Source organism: Sus scrofa, chromosome 15 (assembly GCF_000003025.6).
Source record: "Sus scrofa isolate TJ Tabasco breed Duroc chromosome 15, Sscrofa11.1, whole genome shotgun sequence".
In the NCBI taxonomy this organism is placed as follows: domain Eukaryota; kingdom Metazoa; phylum Chordata; class Mammalia; order Artiodactyla; family Suidae; genus Sus; species Sus scrofa.
In genome coordinates, this window is record NC_010457.5 from 71,568,906 (window position 1) to 71,586,769 (window position 17,864).

General features: G+C 35.5%; 1 protein-coding gene across 2 annotated transcripts in view; it reads right to left on the reverse strand.

Annotated features, from left to right (window-relative positions):
- SLC38A11 (solute carrier family 38 member 11) overlaps nucleotides 1-17,864 on the reverse strand; it is a 52,156-nt gene that overhangs the window by 7,636 nt on the left and 26,656 nt on the right. The window contains exons 8-11 of one of the 2 annotated variants that reach the window (XM_021075298.1): nucleotides 10,775-10,845; nucleotides 9,926-10,087; nucleotides 5,902-6,014; nucleotides 2,377-2,508 (exon numbers count right to left, since the gene is read on the reverse strand). In XM_021075298.1, coding sequence (XP_020930957.1) covers nucleotides 2,377-2,508; nucleotides 5,902-6,014; nucleotides 9,926-10,087; nucleotides 10,775-10,845 — 478 coding nt within the window. The remainder of the gene's footprint in view (nucleotides 1-2,376; nucleotides 2,509-5,901; nucleotides 6,015-9,925; nucleotides 10,088-10,774; nucleotides 10,846-17,864) is intronic. The other variant, XM_003133438.6, reaches the window with a different exon arrangement.

Consider the following 17,864-nt stretch of genomic DNA (forward strand, 5'->3'; position numbering starts at 1 on the left):
TAGAAGGGAAGATTAAAGACTCTATAAAGTCGTAGATTCTCTTCTATTCATGTTTTACCAAATGATACCATTAGCTTATTTCCACGAAATAGAATGGAGTCATTCTTTTTGGGGGGGGAGTGACATTTTAAAATATAAATATAGTTAACATACAATATTACATTAGCTTCAGGAATACTACATAGTAATTTGCCATTTATATGTGTTACAAAATGATCACCATGATAAGTCTAGGGACCATCTGTCCCAGAGCAAAGTTATTACAACATTATTGATCATATTCCTTATGCTGTACATTACATACACATGGCTTATTTATTTTATAATTGGGGGTTTGTACCTCTTAGTCTCCTTGACGTACTTCATCTCCCCCCCCACCCCTCCAGCAAACACTCATTTGTTCTATGAATCTGTTTTCATTTTAATTTTTTAAACTTTTTTAGATTCTACATATAAGTAAGATAACACACTATTTGTCTTTGTCTGACTTATTTCTCTTAGCATAATACCCTCGGGGTCCAACCATGTTGCTGCAAATGGAAGGATTTCATTTTTTTTCATGCCTGAGTGGTATTCCATTGTGTATACACACCACATCTTCTTTATCCATTATCCTCAATGGACACAAATTATTTCCTTGTCTTGGGTACTGTAAATAATTTTGCAATGAACTTCAGGGTACATATATATTTTCAAATTAGTGTTTAATTTTCTTTAGATAAATACCTAGAAGAGGAATTGCTGAATCCCAGGAAGTCATTCCTGATTTGTCCCTCCATCCCCCTGTCCTCCCAATTGAATCAGTTACCAAATTCTGTCAATCTTTTCTCAAAAGTGTCTTTTAGAAGTCCACACACATCATTTTCTGTTTATCACTGCCTATACAGCAGCTGAAAATTTAAGTTTATTTGTGAGATATTAAGCTCCATGAAAGCATGGATCCTTTCTAATTTACTCCCATCCTTGTATCTCTATTGTGTGACATATAGTACAATTGACCCTTGAATAAAATGGGTGTTAGGGGGCTTCTGAGCCATTGAAAATCCATGTATAACTTATAGTTGGCTCCCTACACACTCAGTTCATCCATATCTGCAAATTCAACCAACTGAAGATCAAATAGTACATATTTATTGAAAAAAATCTGTGTATAAGTGGACCTGTGAAGTTCAAATCTGTGTTGTTCAAGGGTCAATTGTAATTATTCAATATATCTGATCAACAAATAAAGTTATAAGTTGCACTCGATTTTAAATCTTTATAAGATTTGGACAGAAATTAAAGGAAAATAATAAAATACAGAAAAAGGATAAAAGAAAGAATTAATATGTCTTACTTATAGGTCAAAAATAAGATTAACTAGAGCTGAAGGTAGATTTTGGAAAGTAAATGGTAAATAACTTTCCATAGTAGGCATGGAGTCAGATTACAGAGGCAATAGAGTTTGTGCTTGTTGGTAGGAAAGTGGAGATTTTTAAAGCAGGATAGCAATAAACTGGAAGCAGAACTTAAATATGTGCAAGTTGAAGCAAAATGCCAGTATTAATTCAGATGTGATATGGTAAGGACCCAGATCTGGGAGGTAACAATAGAGAATATAAGGGAAAGGTCTAGGGAGAGAAAAAAAATATTTTAAAGAAAAAGAACATGTACCAGGAAAAGTGAATGTGTGGTATGGATATAACTCTCTTCTTCACATATTTTAATGACTAGTTCTAGACCTATATTCACTCTGTAAAAGAATTTCCAGATCCATTTAATTTATAGTTATTTTCAGTAATACCTATGTACTATAGAAAATAAAACATGAAAAAAGTGCTTTAAACCAGTATCTCAAACTCAGCACTACTGACATTTTGCTTTGGATAATTTTTTGTGGTAGGGGTTACCCTGTCCATTGTGGGATGTTTAGACACATCCTTCTCCTCTACCCATTCACTAGCACCAGCTTACCCAGTTGTGACAACCCCAAATGTCTTTAGACATTGCTAAATGTCCCATGGGGGTGGAGAGGGAAGGGAAATATTTCCCTCACTGGAGAACCACTGCTCTAAAAAATATAGTCTTATAAAGTACATAATGTTATCATTATAAATATTGCATATTTTCATTCCACTTTAGAAAGTGACATATTTATTAAGGAAAAAAACACATCTGATTTTAAATGTAATTATTTTATTATTATTATTATTTTGTTTTGGCCACGCCAGCAGCATATGGAAGTTCCCAGGCTAGGGATTGAACCTGCGCCACAGCAGCAACCAAGCCGCTGCAGTGACAGCATCGGATCTTTAAACAACTGTGCTATGAGAGAATCCCTGTAAACGTTTTAAGACATTTTTAAAATGAAAGGAGTAAATCTTTAAATGTACTTACATTGAGCTCTAAAACTATTCCAAGGCAATCAACCAGCAATGACACAAGTGTGGCTACAGTAATGATAGCCACTGTTATGATAATGTGGAGAACTGATGAAAGATTCCCACTGAAAAACACATTGGCAATTACCTGCCAAATATAAACAGATTATTTAGAAAGTGATTCTCAGAGTTTGCAGAACTTATTAAAAGAGTATTTTATATTTTAGTAATTAGGACTGTATAAAATACTACCAACAAGGCAATCAATCAAATCTTAAGCCATATGAATGAATGTTCTAACTTTTCCAAAGTATTTACACATAGACACACACACACATATCAATAACAAGTATTTCTGTTCAACTATTAGGCAGTAGATTACTTTATAGACTCAGAACATGGCATACTAATGTGTGAAAAAATATATTTCTCAAGTGTAAGAAAGACCTTGGGAAGTTACCTTATCTTATAAGGTTACCACTAACACAAATTACAGATGCTGTTTAGATTATTTCAATAACTTTTTTTTTTTTTTTGTCTTTTTGCCTTTTCCAGGGCTGTTCCCGCAGCATATGGAGGTTCCCAGGCTAGGGGTCTAATCAGAGCTGTAGCCGCCAGCCTACGCCAGAGCCACAGTAACTTGGGATCCGAGCCACGTCTGCCACCCGCACCACAGCTCATGGCAACGCCGGATCCTTAACCCACTGAACAAGGCCAGGGATCAAACCTCCAACTTCATGGTTCCTAGTTGGATTCGTTAACCACTGAGCCATGACGGGAACTCCTTGAATAACTTCTAAGAAAGGAGTTATCATAATATATTTTAATACTAATGGATATGTAATATTCTTTATTAATAGGAAATTAATTTCATATATCTAAATCCTATTTCATATAAGCTAAGTATTTTATCTTGCCATTCCTCAATAAAAATGGAGAAGAATTGATTATCATTTTCCATTGATACTCAGACTAGGTACCTATTTAATGTGTTCCACACAGTGTTATGGTTTGCTAGGAGAAAAGGTCTGGGAGATGATTCCTATTCTCAAGAATTAACATCCTAATTGAAGAGATCCAACCAATCTAATGAGACAGTGATCAATTTTTGACAGAAGAAAAAAGAGCAAATTTAAAATTAGAAGGTGATTTAGGTATCTAGATCTGTCTCCCTGAGAGTAATCAGCTTTGCAGCATTCCTGAAATGTACTCATCCTACCTTGGTTTGATGCAGAGCTTGAAACATGGGTGTGATTTAGAGAAGATCTATAGACGGAGGAAACTGAAAAAGAGCAAAGAGATAAGAACAGAAAAGGTAACTATCGGAGACAAGGAGGCGATAGCTTGATATGGTGGAACCATGAGACAAGAACTGGAAATGGTAGGAGAAGTTCAGATGCTGGAGGATCTCAGTGTAGCCAACTCCCCAACCTGTGATAAGTAACATTCCTAAATGAGTAACATTCCCCCATCCAGTGGATATACCATAACTCTGTGAATAATTTAATGGAGATACTAATCACTTTTACTCATTTGTGGTTTTACAATTGGTAATGTCCTTCCCAGTATTATCTCATTTAAAGTTCATACCTATAGATGACTCTAAGATAGGACTGTAATAGTGGAAAATCACTTAGTGTGGCAGGCTAGTGAAAGATATTTACTAGGGATAAACAGGCTTTATGCCATCCTTGTACATGGCTGGCTACTTTACCTTTGAATAGAAATGACTTTGATTATCCTGGGAGTTCCTGTAATGGCTCAGCAGTTAAAGAACCCAACTAGTATCCATGAAAACATGAGGTCGATCCCTGGCCTTGCTCAGTGGGTTAAGGATCTGGCATTGCCATGAGCTGTGGTGTAGGTTGCAGACACATTTCGGATCTGGCATTGCTGTTGTGGCATAGGCCAACAGGTGTAGCTCTGATTCAACCCCTAGCCTAGGAACTTCCATATACCAAAGGCACAGCCCTAAAAAGACAAAAAAATAAAAAAAATAAAAAAATGAAAAAAAGAAAAATGACTTTGATTACCTTTATGCCAAGTGTTTATTGTGTTATTGTGTGTGTGTGCGTGTGTGTGCGCGCTGGCTCACAGAAAAGAGAGAAAGGAAAAGGAAGTGAATGGGTGAGGTATATACAAAGTTCCTCTATCTAGTTCTAGCATAGCAGAAATCTTGATTCACTTCATCTTCCTGTCATGATAGCTAGAAAGGAAACACAAGTTCTAAGTACTGAAGGCATAAGCTGTGCAGGTGGAATGACTCAGACCATAAGCAGTTCACCAGAAACCACAGGAGAATGTACCATCTGTTATTGCTGATCTAGAAATCAGATTTGAACCTAAAGTACTGGGCAGAAGCTAAAATAAAACCATTTCCTGCATCCCACAGCCAGCAAAATTTTTAGGGGATCTTAGATTTTCAAAATGTTGATGAAGTTCAGTCTACTTCTCCCTGTGTTCAAGAGGAGAGTTAGCCTGTGAGTTATACATTTGTAAGGCAAGTCCTAATGGTAAAGGATATGCATAGGGCAGAACATGTCCTTATTCCTTTTCCCTATGCAGTTCCTTATGCCCAGAATTGGCATGAGGTAAGCACTAGTCTGCCTCTAGAAGCTTGCCCATTAGTTAGTGTATTTGAAGCGCTATAGGCATTTTGCCTCACACATTAGACCCATTGATATGGTGCACTGTGTAAACTGCCTCTAGGAGTAGATCCTAAGACTAAGCCTTTTCAGTGTGATTCCTGAAAGAACCACTATGAAACAGGATCATATTTTTCTGCTAACTGGTACAGTGGATTTTTAGCTTATTGCATAAGATATTCCTGACAAGCCATGTTATCCAATTTTACACAAAAAGAATTAGTTCTCTTTTCAGTCTTCCTTCACAAATCCAGGTGGACTTTGTAAGTGAAATATATCTACATATAGACACAGATACAAACAAGTAATATACTCTCTATCCTTTTATATAGAATTTATTTATATGAACATAAACATGTATAAAACATAAATAAATATAGATGAAATATATCTGTAAACTATGGTTTAAGTTGAATTTTGGTTTCTTGTGAAAAATCAGATATATTAGTTTTTTAAAAACAATAAAACTGATCAGAATCTGTCCTATGATGTCTTGAATACATGCTGAATTATAAAACATCTTAGCAAAAAGACAATTTTGTAAAACATGCTTTAAACCTTAGTACTTAATTTCTTTGTAAGAATGCTTTTTTAAAAAATCTTGGTTTGACTTTATTAAAGGCTGGCATTCAGTTTGGAATGCAGTTGAATAAATATTTATACTTATGTAAATATAAACTTAACTACCAAACACTATTCTCAAATCCACTCTTGAAAAAATATCTTGTAAACATCTGAATATAAATTTATCTTTAAACTCATTAAAAGAGAAATTTTTATAAATTACATTACTTGTGCACCTAGAAATTTGCAAAATCAAATTATTTATAAATATTCCTAAGTTAATGTAGTAGAGAGATCACCTATGTAAAGTGTTGGAAAGAAACTGTGCTTACCTCTCTAGTCACAAAGCATTCAATCGGGTATGTCAAAATGACAGTGATGCCATAACAAAACCTTCCAAATGTCACCAGGTCATCATTTCTACAATAATTTTCAAATAAGTCTCCTAGGAAAATAATGTAAAATAGATTTATTTAATAGGTACTGGGTCTTTGGGATAAATAATTAACACACGTTCCGCTTGAAAGTGAATTCATCACTAAAAGTTTTTCTCTTACTCTCATTGTTTGTTTTTAATTGAGTAGCCTAAAATTTGTATCGACTTCTGAAAAATGCTTTATCCATTGTCTTCTTACTCACACCAGAATCAACTCCTTAAATTCTTGTGCACTGGTTTTATAATCTTGCTTCTGGTCTTTGTTTCTGGTAAGCAAGTGATTTCATTATTAAAAAAAAAAAAAAAGTCTGTTAAAATAAACAAATTTCCTTTTGAAATGTTATTCTTAGATCAAGGACAATCCTGAAAGGAAGAGTAGACTAGTACATGTGGGGAGTAGAATTTCCTGTATATCATGCTATAGAGTTTAATTATAAACTCAGTACCACAGCAAGGAATCCCAAATATATCTTCTGTACTATCTGATGAACCCAAGTGTAAATGCACTAATTCAGAACTGTGAAGATACGGTTATTTCACAGGCAAAGTATTGTATTTAATTAGTTCCAACTAAATGATGGACCATATATATATATACCTTGAGCCAATTTTTATTTAGAGACTGTATTTTCTTAGACACTTATGAGGAAATACAGGGATCTAATGACGATACAGACATCATTCAGCCAAAATTTCCCAGTATAGAAACAAAGAATACTTGAGATTGTTTATTTCCTAAATGTAACATGCTAACATCTTAAAAATGGTGGTCACATTTTTCAATTAAACTGAATAGAAAATAAAATAAAAGTTACACACTACTGCACTGTTTGGAAAGGAAGCAAAAAAAATAATACTTCTGTACTTTTTTTCATTAAAAGACTAAACAACCTGCCTCTTCCCAAGACTTATTTTAAGTGATTCTTTTCCCCTCCCCCTATTAATTGGAATAAATTTTCATTATTTTCTAGTGTCTCTTCTGGGCAGGAGATTAAACCACAAAACAGTAGTGGTAGAGAACTGCTTCAAGGTTGATCAAAAGGGTTCCAACATTGAGAAAAAAGGACTGAAGCTCCCTGTTCACTAACCTCCACTAAAAATGTCTTGAAAATCTTCAAAAGTTACTGGGAAATTCAAGAACAATCTAGAGTTCTTACTGACTCACAAACTGGAATTTATGTAATGAAAGGGAAAAGAAGCATGCAGTTTGCATAAGCAAAATTAGATTTGCCTAAGGGAAAATAGCCTGAAGAAACAAAGTCAACTTATTCTAGCTTGAATCTAAATGTATTTTAGGGAATTATAGCTAGGAAAAAATAATAAGACAACCAAAACCAAAACCAACCTGTCAGCTTTGTTATATAAAGACTTAATTATATTTGAACAATTACTACTGATAAAAACACCAGGAAGGTGTGACTAAGAAAAAGGGTTTATGTCTTACAGAAAAAGTATTTAAAAGGTTCTGTACAGACGGTAGCCTATGGGCCATTTTGTCTTTGCAATCTATGTAACAATAGGGATATGGCAATGTTTGGAAAATTTTTTCCTTTTTTTTGGCTTTTTAGGGCCACACCTGTGGCACATGGAGGTTCCCAGGCTAGGGGTCCAAACGGAGTTGTAGCCCCTGCCCTAAGCCACAGCCACAGCAATGCCAGATCTTAGCCACGTCTTCGACCAACACCACAGCTCACAGTAATACCGGATCCTTAACCCACTGAGGGAGGACAAGGGTCAAACATGCAACCTCATGGTTTCTAGTTGAATTTGTTTCCACTGTGCCACAATGGGAACTCCCGGAAACAGTTTTTATCAAGACTTTTTTTTTTTTTGGCTTTTCAGGGCCGCACGTACGGCACATGGAGGTTCCCAGGCTAGGGTCTAATCGGAGAGCTGCAGCTGCCAGCCTACACCACAGCCTATGGCAATGCTGGATCCTTAACCCACTGAGCAAGGCCAGGGATCAAACCTGCAACCTCATGGTTCCTAGTCGGATTTGTTAACCACTGAGACACAACAGGAACTCCTTGTCAAGACTTTCAAAGTCACTTCATTACTGGCCTCAAATAGCACACACATGTATCATATTCGTATATATATATATATATATATTTTCTTAGGGCCACACCTGTGGCATATGGAAGTTCCTGGGCTAAGGATTGAATAAGAGCTGCAGCTGCCAGCCTATACCACAGCCACAGCAACACAGAATCTGAGCTGTGTCTGTGACCTACACCACCCCTCAGGGTAACATGGGATCCTTAACCCACTGAGCAAGGACAGGGATCTAACCCGCATGGATCTAACCCTCATGGATATTAGTTGGGTTCGTTACTGCTGAGCCACAATGGGAAATTCTGTATTGTATTGTGTGTGTGTGTGTGTGTGCGTGTGTCTTTTTTGTCTTTTTAGGGCTGCACCTGCGGCATACAGAGGTACCTAGGCGAGGGGTCTAATCAGAGCTGTAGCCACAGGCCTCCATCACAGCCACAGCAACGCTAGATCCGAGCCATGTCTGCAGCCTACACCACAGCTCACAGCAACGCCAGATCCTTAACCCACTGAGTAAGGCCAGAGATGGAACCCGCATCCTCATGGACGCTAGTCAGATTCATTTCCACTGAACCACAATGGGAACTCCCTGTATTGTACTTTTGATGGCACTGGAATTATGTTATTTATCACTCTTTTTGAAGCCATCTTTATTTCTTGAGAAAGCTCTCCCTATAATCACAGGCACCTGTAACCTCCATTTGGAACAATGCATTGCCAATACAAGAGTACCTCAATGTCATTTGGAAAGTAAGCTAAGAAGAACTAGAGGCTAAGAGACAGTTTTTAATGGGTCATATGTGACCAAAATGAGGTAGACAGCAAGGTGAAACAGAAAGAAAATGAGGCTGCAAGTTAGAAGATCTGTTTGTCACCAGCCAGCTTGGGCAAGTTACTTCACCTCTTTGTGTTTTAAGCAGGGGGTAAAACTAGTTATTCCACTTACTTTCTTGGGGTTGTCTGAAGGTCAAATGAGAAAATAGACCTGCAAAAGCTGTGAAATGCATGAATCACAGCACTTAGCAGACTGTCAGAATACCCTATCACACTACATAGGTGAGTGAAGGTAAGGGTCAAGGACGTAAAAGAGATGACCACTCAGTTGCTGGGCTGAATGAACAGTAGAAAAAGAAATAAACTCAGTGTGGGGCAGTGGGGTGAGAGTGGGAGCATGGAGGGAAGGGACTGGTTTTGTGGGAAAGATGATGTTTTGTGTTAAGGCAAGAGTGGAACGACTAAGTAGAAATGTCTGCAGGCAAGTGGCTGGAGATGAAAAGAACAATCTGGACTGGAGTTGAAACAATGAAAATCTCCAGAGAATTTGTTAAGAGAAAAGAAGCCCACTTGCCAGAGCCAGTTAATGGGGGTAGAGGAGAGGGGAGAGGAGAAAGCAAAGACAAGACAAATCACTCAGAGACAAAAAAAAAAAAAAAAAAAAAAAATCAAGGGAGTGAATGATGGTATGGTAGTGCTTTTTTCCCTGCAAGAGGAAAGCAAGAATGTTCAGAACTGTTAAGGGATTCAGAGAGGTCCATGAGACTCAGAACCAAGAAGAAGACTGTTAGCTTTGAAGAGTGGGAGGGCATTAGTGTCTTTGATGGTGAAACTGCAGTGGACTAGTAGAGAGGAAAGCCAGAATTCTTGTGCTTTGAAGTGAAAGTGTGAAAGGAGAGAGAATGGACTACAGAAAAAAGCTTAGCAGTTCAAAAAGGAGAAAATCAGGAAAATTAGGAGAAGCAGGAATGTAGAGGAGGGAAGGAGTTCTACTTTGAAGTAGAATATTGGGTATAATTGTACTTAAAGTGAGAAGTGAAAGCACCACTCCACATGAACACGAAACTATAGCAAGACCAAATCTCTCATTTTACCTTGGGTGAAGCCAGTAAATGTCAGGTATCCACATGTAGCAAAGAGAATACTGATAAATACAGAAATCGATGTGGACACATGGATGATGTGGGACCACTTAGTTACTGTGGGTTCTTCCAAAGAACCATAAACTAAGAAGCAGTTATGGTGGCAAATAAATGCTGCAATACAAGAAAAAAAGAAAAAAGCATTATTTAAAGCAAGCACCAAGGTTCTCTTTTTACTTCTGAAAATTCAGAGATGTATGCTACTTTGAAATAAGAATGAACTGAAATTCAAATATGCTAATTTACTAGATATGTCAGAAATAATCTTCCTAATAGCTGAAGGAATGAAAAATTTCACTCACATTAGGCTTATGTGATCTCTTCATGTCACTCTTGATATAAACCAGGCCTATCCAACTTCCTCTCCTATTTTCCATTTCCTAGTGGCCTTTCTAATCTTAAAGGAAATCTAAACACCACCATATTTTCAGTCTAGGGCTTCCCTTCCCATCTGGGATACAACGGAATTGCTTTAGACATCACTGGCCAATTCATAACACATTGTGTGCAAGGTTTTGAAGAACTCCATAACACTTGATAGATTTCAAGTTAAGAAACAAGACTTTAATGAATTCTTTGCATGAGAAAGAGACTTGTCCAAATTGAAGCAAATTTTAGTGATGAGTGAGGAAAGTTTGAGCCTAGTTTTATGTTGGCACAAATCAGATCATATGCTGCTAATAGGAAGTATGAAACTTAGGACATCTGCTTTCCAGACACAAATATGAAACATAAGTACTTTTTTTTTTATTGTGCAGAAGGCTCCATATTGAGAAAAGGCCTTTGAAACCATGTACTCACCAAATGACATCACACCAACAGCCTGAATGGCATTGGGCTTTGCAAATATCCAGGCATCTTCTGTTTTTGGTCTAGAAGAAAAATCAGTTAACTTGATGAATGATTAAACAAATGCAAGTATAAGCACATAAGAGAACAATAAATGATGCGCAATATGAATTGAATACCTTTAGGTTAGAAATTAATAAGGGGAGTTCCTGTTGTGGCTCGGGGGTAACGAACCCATATAGTATCCATGAAGATGTGGATTCCATCCCTGGCCTTGCTCAGTGGGTCGGGTATCCGGCATTGCCCTGAACTGTGGTGTAGGTCACAGACATAGCTCCAGTTGGGTGTTTCTGGGGCTGTGGTATAGGCAGGTAGCTGTAGCTCCAGTTGGACCCCTTGCCAGAAAACTTCCCTATGCCACAGGTGTGGCCCTAAAAAAGACAAAAAAAAAAAAAAAAGTTAATAAGGGACCCCTTTTGAATCTTTTTTAATTATAAATTAAAATATCAGGAATATCGACGTTATCTGTTAATCCCAGTCCTCCAAAATGCATGCCAAATACTTGGAAAGACTCTAGTTGTACATATTTAAAACTGACTACTTAATTTTGTGACTTTATTTGCTTATTGATTTGTTGATAACAACAAACATTTGTTATACACTTACCATTTGAGATACTCATTAAGGGAGAGACAAAAATTAATAATGCAATGTTCTTCCTCAAATAATCAATGCTGCCCTTTATTTTTCTTTAATTCATTCTTCCAGGCCCAACCTAACTAAATGCAATTGGCACTACACTTTATTGAGAAGGTGGACTTGAACTAATATTAATTGAAGAGGTATTTAACTATGTTCCAGGAAATATCCTATGCTATCTCACTCTTCACAACAGCACTTAAGTATTATTATCACCCATTTAATGCATTAGGAAAGTCAAGCTCTGGGTGGTGACATATCTTGTAAAGCTTCTGCAAATAAGAAGTAAAGAAGTTGAGATTTGTCTCTATGGTCTGTCCCTCTTTTCCGTACTGAACTGTCAGTCGCCTCAAATTCCCATCTGTGGATACACTTCTCAAACAGGTTTTGGAAATACATACACTTTAAATGGCTTGAATAACCCTCTATCTTAGTGGAATTAAAATATTTGCCAACCTGTCTATAGACAGGGATGGGTTTCCTTGAGTAATTGTGAAGAATAGAGGCTCCAAGTTCAGACAGCTTCTGTGTTGGTCTTCTGGCCCCATCCACTTACTAGCTGTGTGCTCTAAGGCTAATTATTTAACTTTTCTGTGTTTCAGTTTCAATATCTATAAAATGGGGATAATAATAATAGTACCTAATTCATTGAGTTATTGTGTAAATTAAATGAAAAAAAATTGTCAAACTTTGGAATAGAATCGAGCATAGAGTAAGGGTTCAATAAATGGTCACTAGTATTATCTGCTTATGTATTGATATTATATTATCCAGTGTTAAGTAACAGAAGGTAGCAAAATGTCCAAAAGTATGGCCAGCTTCTCTGAAAAGTAAAGGCTTGAGCGAGACCCAAACATATGACATATGAAGATAGAAGAGGGAGACAGGGAAGAAAGGATTGGTGTAAACCTATCTATTTCTTAAGCTGCTCTTCATTCTCAGTGTAGACACAAAAAAGTCTCATTTGTTTTGTCAAAGTGGGATTTATGTCTTTTATCATTTCTTTCCATATTTGAAATGAACAGTTACAGACGCAAAGGAACTGAATAAGCCTACAAGAGAGGCCTCCTGCTGTTAACAAGGCTTGTTCATATTCCCATAGTTTTTTGAGTGGGAGCTGCTGCCACCTGCTGCCTCCACTACTCTTATCGCAATGAACATTACCCATAGTAGCATACCCGTCAAATTCCAATGTTAATATGGAAAAATACAAATCTTGTCCTCAATCCTTAAACTTTTTTTTTTTTTTTTTTAAAGGTAGCATTAACAATTGTAGAAGCTTGAAGCTTTTTAACTTTCTAGTATGTTTTAAATTACCTACTTTCCCTTTTAGGGTATTTGCATATGAATAATATTCATTTTTTCCCTTCAGTACAGATTGTGGTGGTGCCCTCCTTTTTAATGCTTATATTAGTAATGAAAAGATAGGAGTTTTATTTTCATTTTTATTCTTTTATTTATGTTGAAAAATTTTTTTCCTGGTCCATATGGTTCCTTGATATTCCCAGGTAAGATGGAGTATGAAATAGTACCTACAGATAATTTTGGATTTTCTGTGTTCATCTTAATGATGCTGATTTTACAAGATGGAAAATACCAACAATATGTTACAATAGGAAAAAAAATGTGTAAAGAGAAGGAAAGAGCACTGAATATGGCTTTCCAATCTATTATAGACTGCTCTGACTTTAGAATATAGATGCTAAAATAGAAAATGAAATATCATCAAATGCAAAAAATTATAACTAAAAGAGTTTTTCCTATTATGAAAGAGTAGTTCGATAATAGAAAAATCTATTAGTATAATTTATAACAGATTAATGGAGGAAAAGGGCTTATGACCATTTCAAAATATGGGGAAAAGCCTATAATCCAGTATTTATCTTGACAAGCATGCTAAGCAAGCTATTACAACCTCATAAGGAATATCTACCAAAACCTATAGCTAATGATATATTTGAAGGCGAAAAGTTAGAAATATTATTGCAATTAAAGGCAGAACCTAAAGATGTTCACTATCACTGCTCCCAGAATACATTATTGAAATTCCTAGCTAATGCAATAAGGCTTAGTGATAAGATATGTAATCACTGGAAAGTGATAAATTATTTGGACACAATATAATTATGTATAGAGAAAATTCAGGGGAATCTACTGACAAGCTATCGGACTTATTAAGAGCATTCAGCAACGTCACTGGATACAAGCTCAATACATATAAATCAATTAGAGTTGATGTACATAAATAACCAATTAAAATGTTTTCTAAGTGGCAGTGGCAACAAAAACACTAAATATTTAAAAATGATATGCATACTATTAATGCATGACAATTTTTTGAAAGACAAATAAATGGAGAGATATACCATTTCCATATTTATGAATGGGAAGACTCAATATCATGTAGATGTCAGTTATCTTCAAGTTAATATTTAATTTCAGACTAAAATATAATATTGGTGGAGGAGAGAATTTTTTAAAACCTATAAAAGCAAAAATCATAAAGGTAAAAATTGATAAACCTTGTGAAATCAATGGAAGATAAATACAATATGTATAATATAATAATCCATAGTTGAAGTTAAAAAATAAGGAAAAGCTAAAAATTGGGAGTTGAGATTTGTCTTGCACATAACCTAGAAAGGGTTATTATCCAGTATATATTAAATGCTGCAAATAAAAAAAAGAGCAATAATCAACAGTTAATTGCTAGAAAAGGAAATGAGAATGGCCAAAAATATACTATAAGTTGCTCTTCCTTCTTAATAATTAGAGAAACTCAAATGAAATACAATAAAAGAAACATTTCACACCAAATTCAATAATGGCAATGTTGAGAAGTTATTAGAAAAGATACAATTATTATGGAAGGAATTGTAAACAGTAAAACACTTTGGAAAAGATTCTGGCAATATCTAGTAAAGTTGAAGGGACTCAGAGTTTGTAAGCAAGGGAAGTGCACAAAGAGAAATGGATAAGGATATTCACAGTTGCATTGTTTATAATAGCCAAACTTTGGAAACAACCTCTGTGTCCAGCAATAGAAAGTTGAAGGGACTCAGAGTTTGTAAGCTAGGGAAGTGCACAAAGAGAAATGGATAAGGATATTCACAGTTGCATTGTTTATAATAGCCAAACTTTGGAAACAACCTCAGTGTCCAGCAATAGAATTGATAAATAAATCCATAAGTAAAATGTGAAACAATCATCAGATTGTGTGCTGTAATTAAAAAGAATCACCAGATGCTAATTGTATCAAAATGGAAATATACAGAATACAATACTGAGGGGAAAATAGTGAGTTATATTAGAGAATGCACTTTTTTTTTTTTTTACTACAGTGAGTATTTATGTATATTTTACAACATTCTAATCAATACTACACATTATTGCCTATACATAAGTGTATAGTATAAGTATAAAAGCATGAACAGGAATGATTCAAACCAACTTAAGGATAACAGTTATGTCTGGGAAAAAAGATATGAATCCAGCATAAGAATAAGCAATGTAATTGCTTACCTCCAGGGAAAGAGAAATAAATTAACTTTTAAATATGGCAGTCTTGCTGATAGAGATTGGAACAAAATACAGAAAATCATTTCAAAAAGATTTAGCCTAATTAACTGGTTCCTGAACTTTACATAATCATACAATATTTTCTACATGAGATCTTTATGGATCTGTACTTAATTTTTAACCTTAAATTTCCATATAGTCTCTAATTAAAATTTCATTCTTCCTGCTCTCCACTTATTCAATTCATTAAATTTTCAACAGATTTTTGCTGAACACTACCAATGTGGCAATCACTGTTATGATCACTGGGAATACTACAGAGAAAGACAAAGAGGTCAAATATTTTTTTTCTACATCATAATCTAGAATATCATGGTACAATAGTGTGTCTGGGAGGAAGAAATTTTCCTCTATTCTATGTTCTTCTAGCTGGTCTAAGAATTAAACTGACATAAGACAGATTAAGAGGAGAAAAATAAAAAAAAAAGTTCAATGACCTGTATACATGGAAGAGACTTCCAGAAAATTGTGTAACTCAACTGGTAAAAGCCCTCACCTTAACTTGTCTTGAGCTAAAAACAAAAGAGAATGTTGGGGGTAGCAGTTTGGGACTTTACAAGGGAGGAAGTCAATTCACATGGAGATGGAAAAGTAAATGTTTGGTAAACAAATGTTTGCTGACACTTAGTGGACTCTGATCTCTAGCCCCTGGAGTTTCTCCACCACACCCAAGTGTCTCTGGTGATAGCTCTATTCCAGGAACAGGCCTCTTACTAAATTCTTCTAGGCATCGAGGAAGGTCAAAGGTACTTTCTGAGTCTTTGGGGGTCTTCATTGTTTACAGCTCGAAATGACCCATCTGCCAAAGAAACACTAGTCATGTGTGTCTGGCTGCTACTGCATTGGACAACACAGATCTAAAAGTAGTCATACAGGTAATTTTTGTTGTAGAAAACCTAATCATCTTCTAATGGTCTGGAAGAGTTGAAGAAATTACCTAAAGAGGTTTCATTTTTCCTGTAGTGTACCTTATGCCGTAAGTTTCAGCTACTATTTATTACTATTTACTATGGACTTTCTGAGAGGCAAGTAGAAGAATAGAGGAGATAAGTGTAACAAAAACCAAAAGAATACTTTGTTAACTTATAAAGAACCATGGCTATATGAGAATTTGCACACACAAAAAAAAAAAAATGAAAAAGAAGAAAAAAGCAAAAAAAAATAACTGGAAGAAGCAAGTCAAAACTGCCATTATGAATAGAGACATATGGGGAAAACATAGTACACAGTAGTCATATTGAAATATAAAATATGAATCAAGTAAAAACTTAATCTTTTATTATAAAATGATTAAATTATAAGATGAGCACTTTCCCTTTTTTTTTTAATTTTGAAGAATAATTCACAATAAATAACCTCTAAATGGGAAATGGTTTTCAAATGATTTTTCAAAATCAAATGTATTAATTAACATAGAATTCTTCAGAAGTGCTTCTTTTGTACAAAGAGAGGCCAATTTTCTTTTGAAGAAACCCCAAAGTAAGAACTACTCTTCTGATTTCTTCTTGTTTTAGATTGCTCCATTAGCTTCGTTGAAGTTAACTTCCCTGAGGCACCGAAACCTATCGCATTTATTGGTGTGTATCTAGAGTTTGCAGTGGAAGCCAACAGTTCCGAAATTAGTCCTCTGGAGCAGATAGCATCTCTTCAGCAAGTGTTAAGGTTACCTACTGATAAATAAACCAGCTCTTTACCCCCATTTGGCTCCTACCTGCTTCTTTCATTTAATGTGATTATTTGCTGGCTCTAGGTAAAACTGTGGTTAATATTATCAATAAGGGACAACTAGAACGATAATGCTCTTAATTTCCATTGTGAAGAAACAACATGTACAATACAAGATTAAAGAGGAAAAAAGAAGAAGCTTTGATGTCAGACAGACTTGCATTTAAATTTTAACTTTACAATATGCTAGCAGGGTGACTTTGGGCAAATTACTTAATGATACTGGTCTCAGTTTTCCTTGCTATAGAACAGAAATATAGAAATATTTTAAAGTTAGGAAGTTCCCGTTGTGGCTCAGGCTTAACAAGCCCAACCAGTATCCATGAGGATGTAGATTTGATCTCTGACCTTGCTCAGTGGGTTAAAGGATCCGGCGTTGCCTTGAGCTGTGGTATAAGTCACAGACACAGCTCGGATCCTGCATTGCTGTGGCTGTGGTGTAGGTCAGCAGCTGTAGCTCTGATTCAACAGGGAACTTCCATATGCCACAGATGCGACCCTAAAAAGAAAAGAAAAAAATTAGAATTTCTATTTTACATATCTGACAAAAGGTATATGAGAAAACGAATGAAATAGTGTGGTGTTTGGTGGACAATCAGTGTTGGATGGAACCTTCTTCAGCTCTTTTCCCCTTTCCTCATGTTACTACTAAATTAGCAATACATGTCTTGGTCTAGGAGTAAGGACCTGCAAGTACATGAAATACAATCTTCATCATTGTATTCATACTCTTTCTATTCTTTTTTTTTAATGGCTGCACCTGTGGCATCTAGAAGTTCTTGGGCTAGGGATTGAATCTGAGCCAATAAAAATATTTTTCTTTTGTATTTCACCATGAGGAAATACTATGAAAGAACACCTTTACATTGTTAAATATAAGTACAGGGACATGTAAGTTCATCTGTTGAACACTGAACATTACCTTCATATAGAGATACAGAAGCTACCTTACTTGATCAGAAAACTTAGAATTTCACTTTAAGGAATAATTTGGAGGTCCTATATCTTGTTTTAATAAGGTGAAATGGTCTTTCCATATAAAATCTTGAGGTGTGTATATGTGTGTGTGTGTTTAACAGTCTTTGGAAGCAATGGAAAA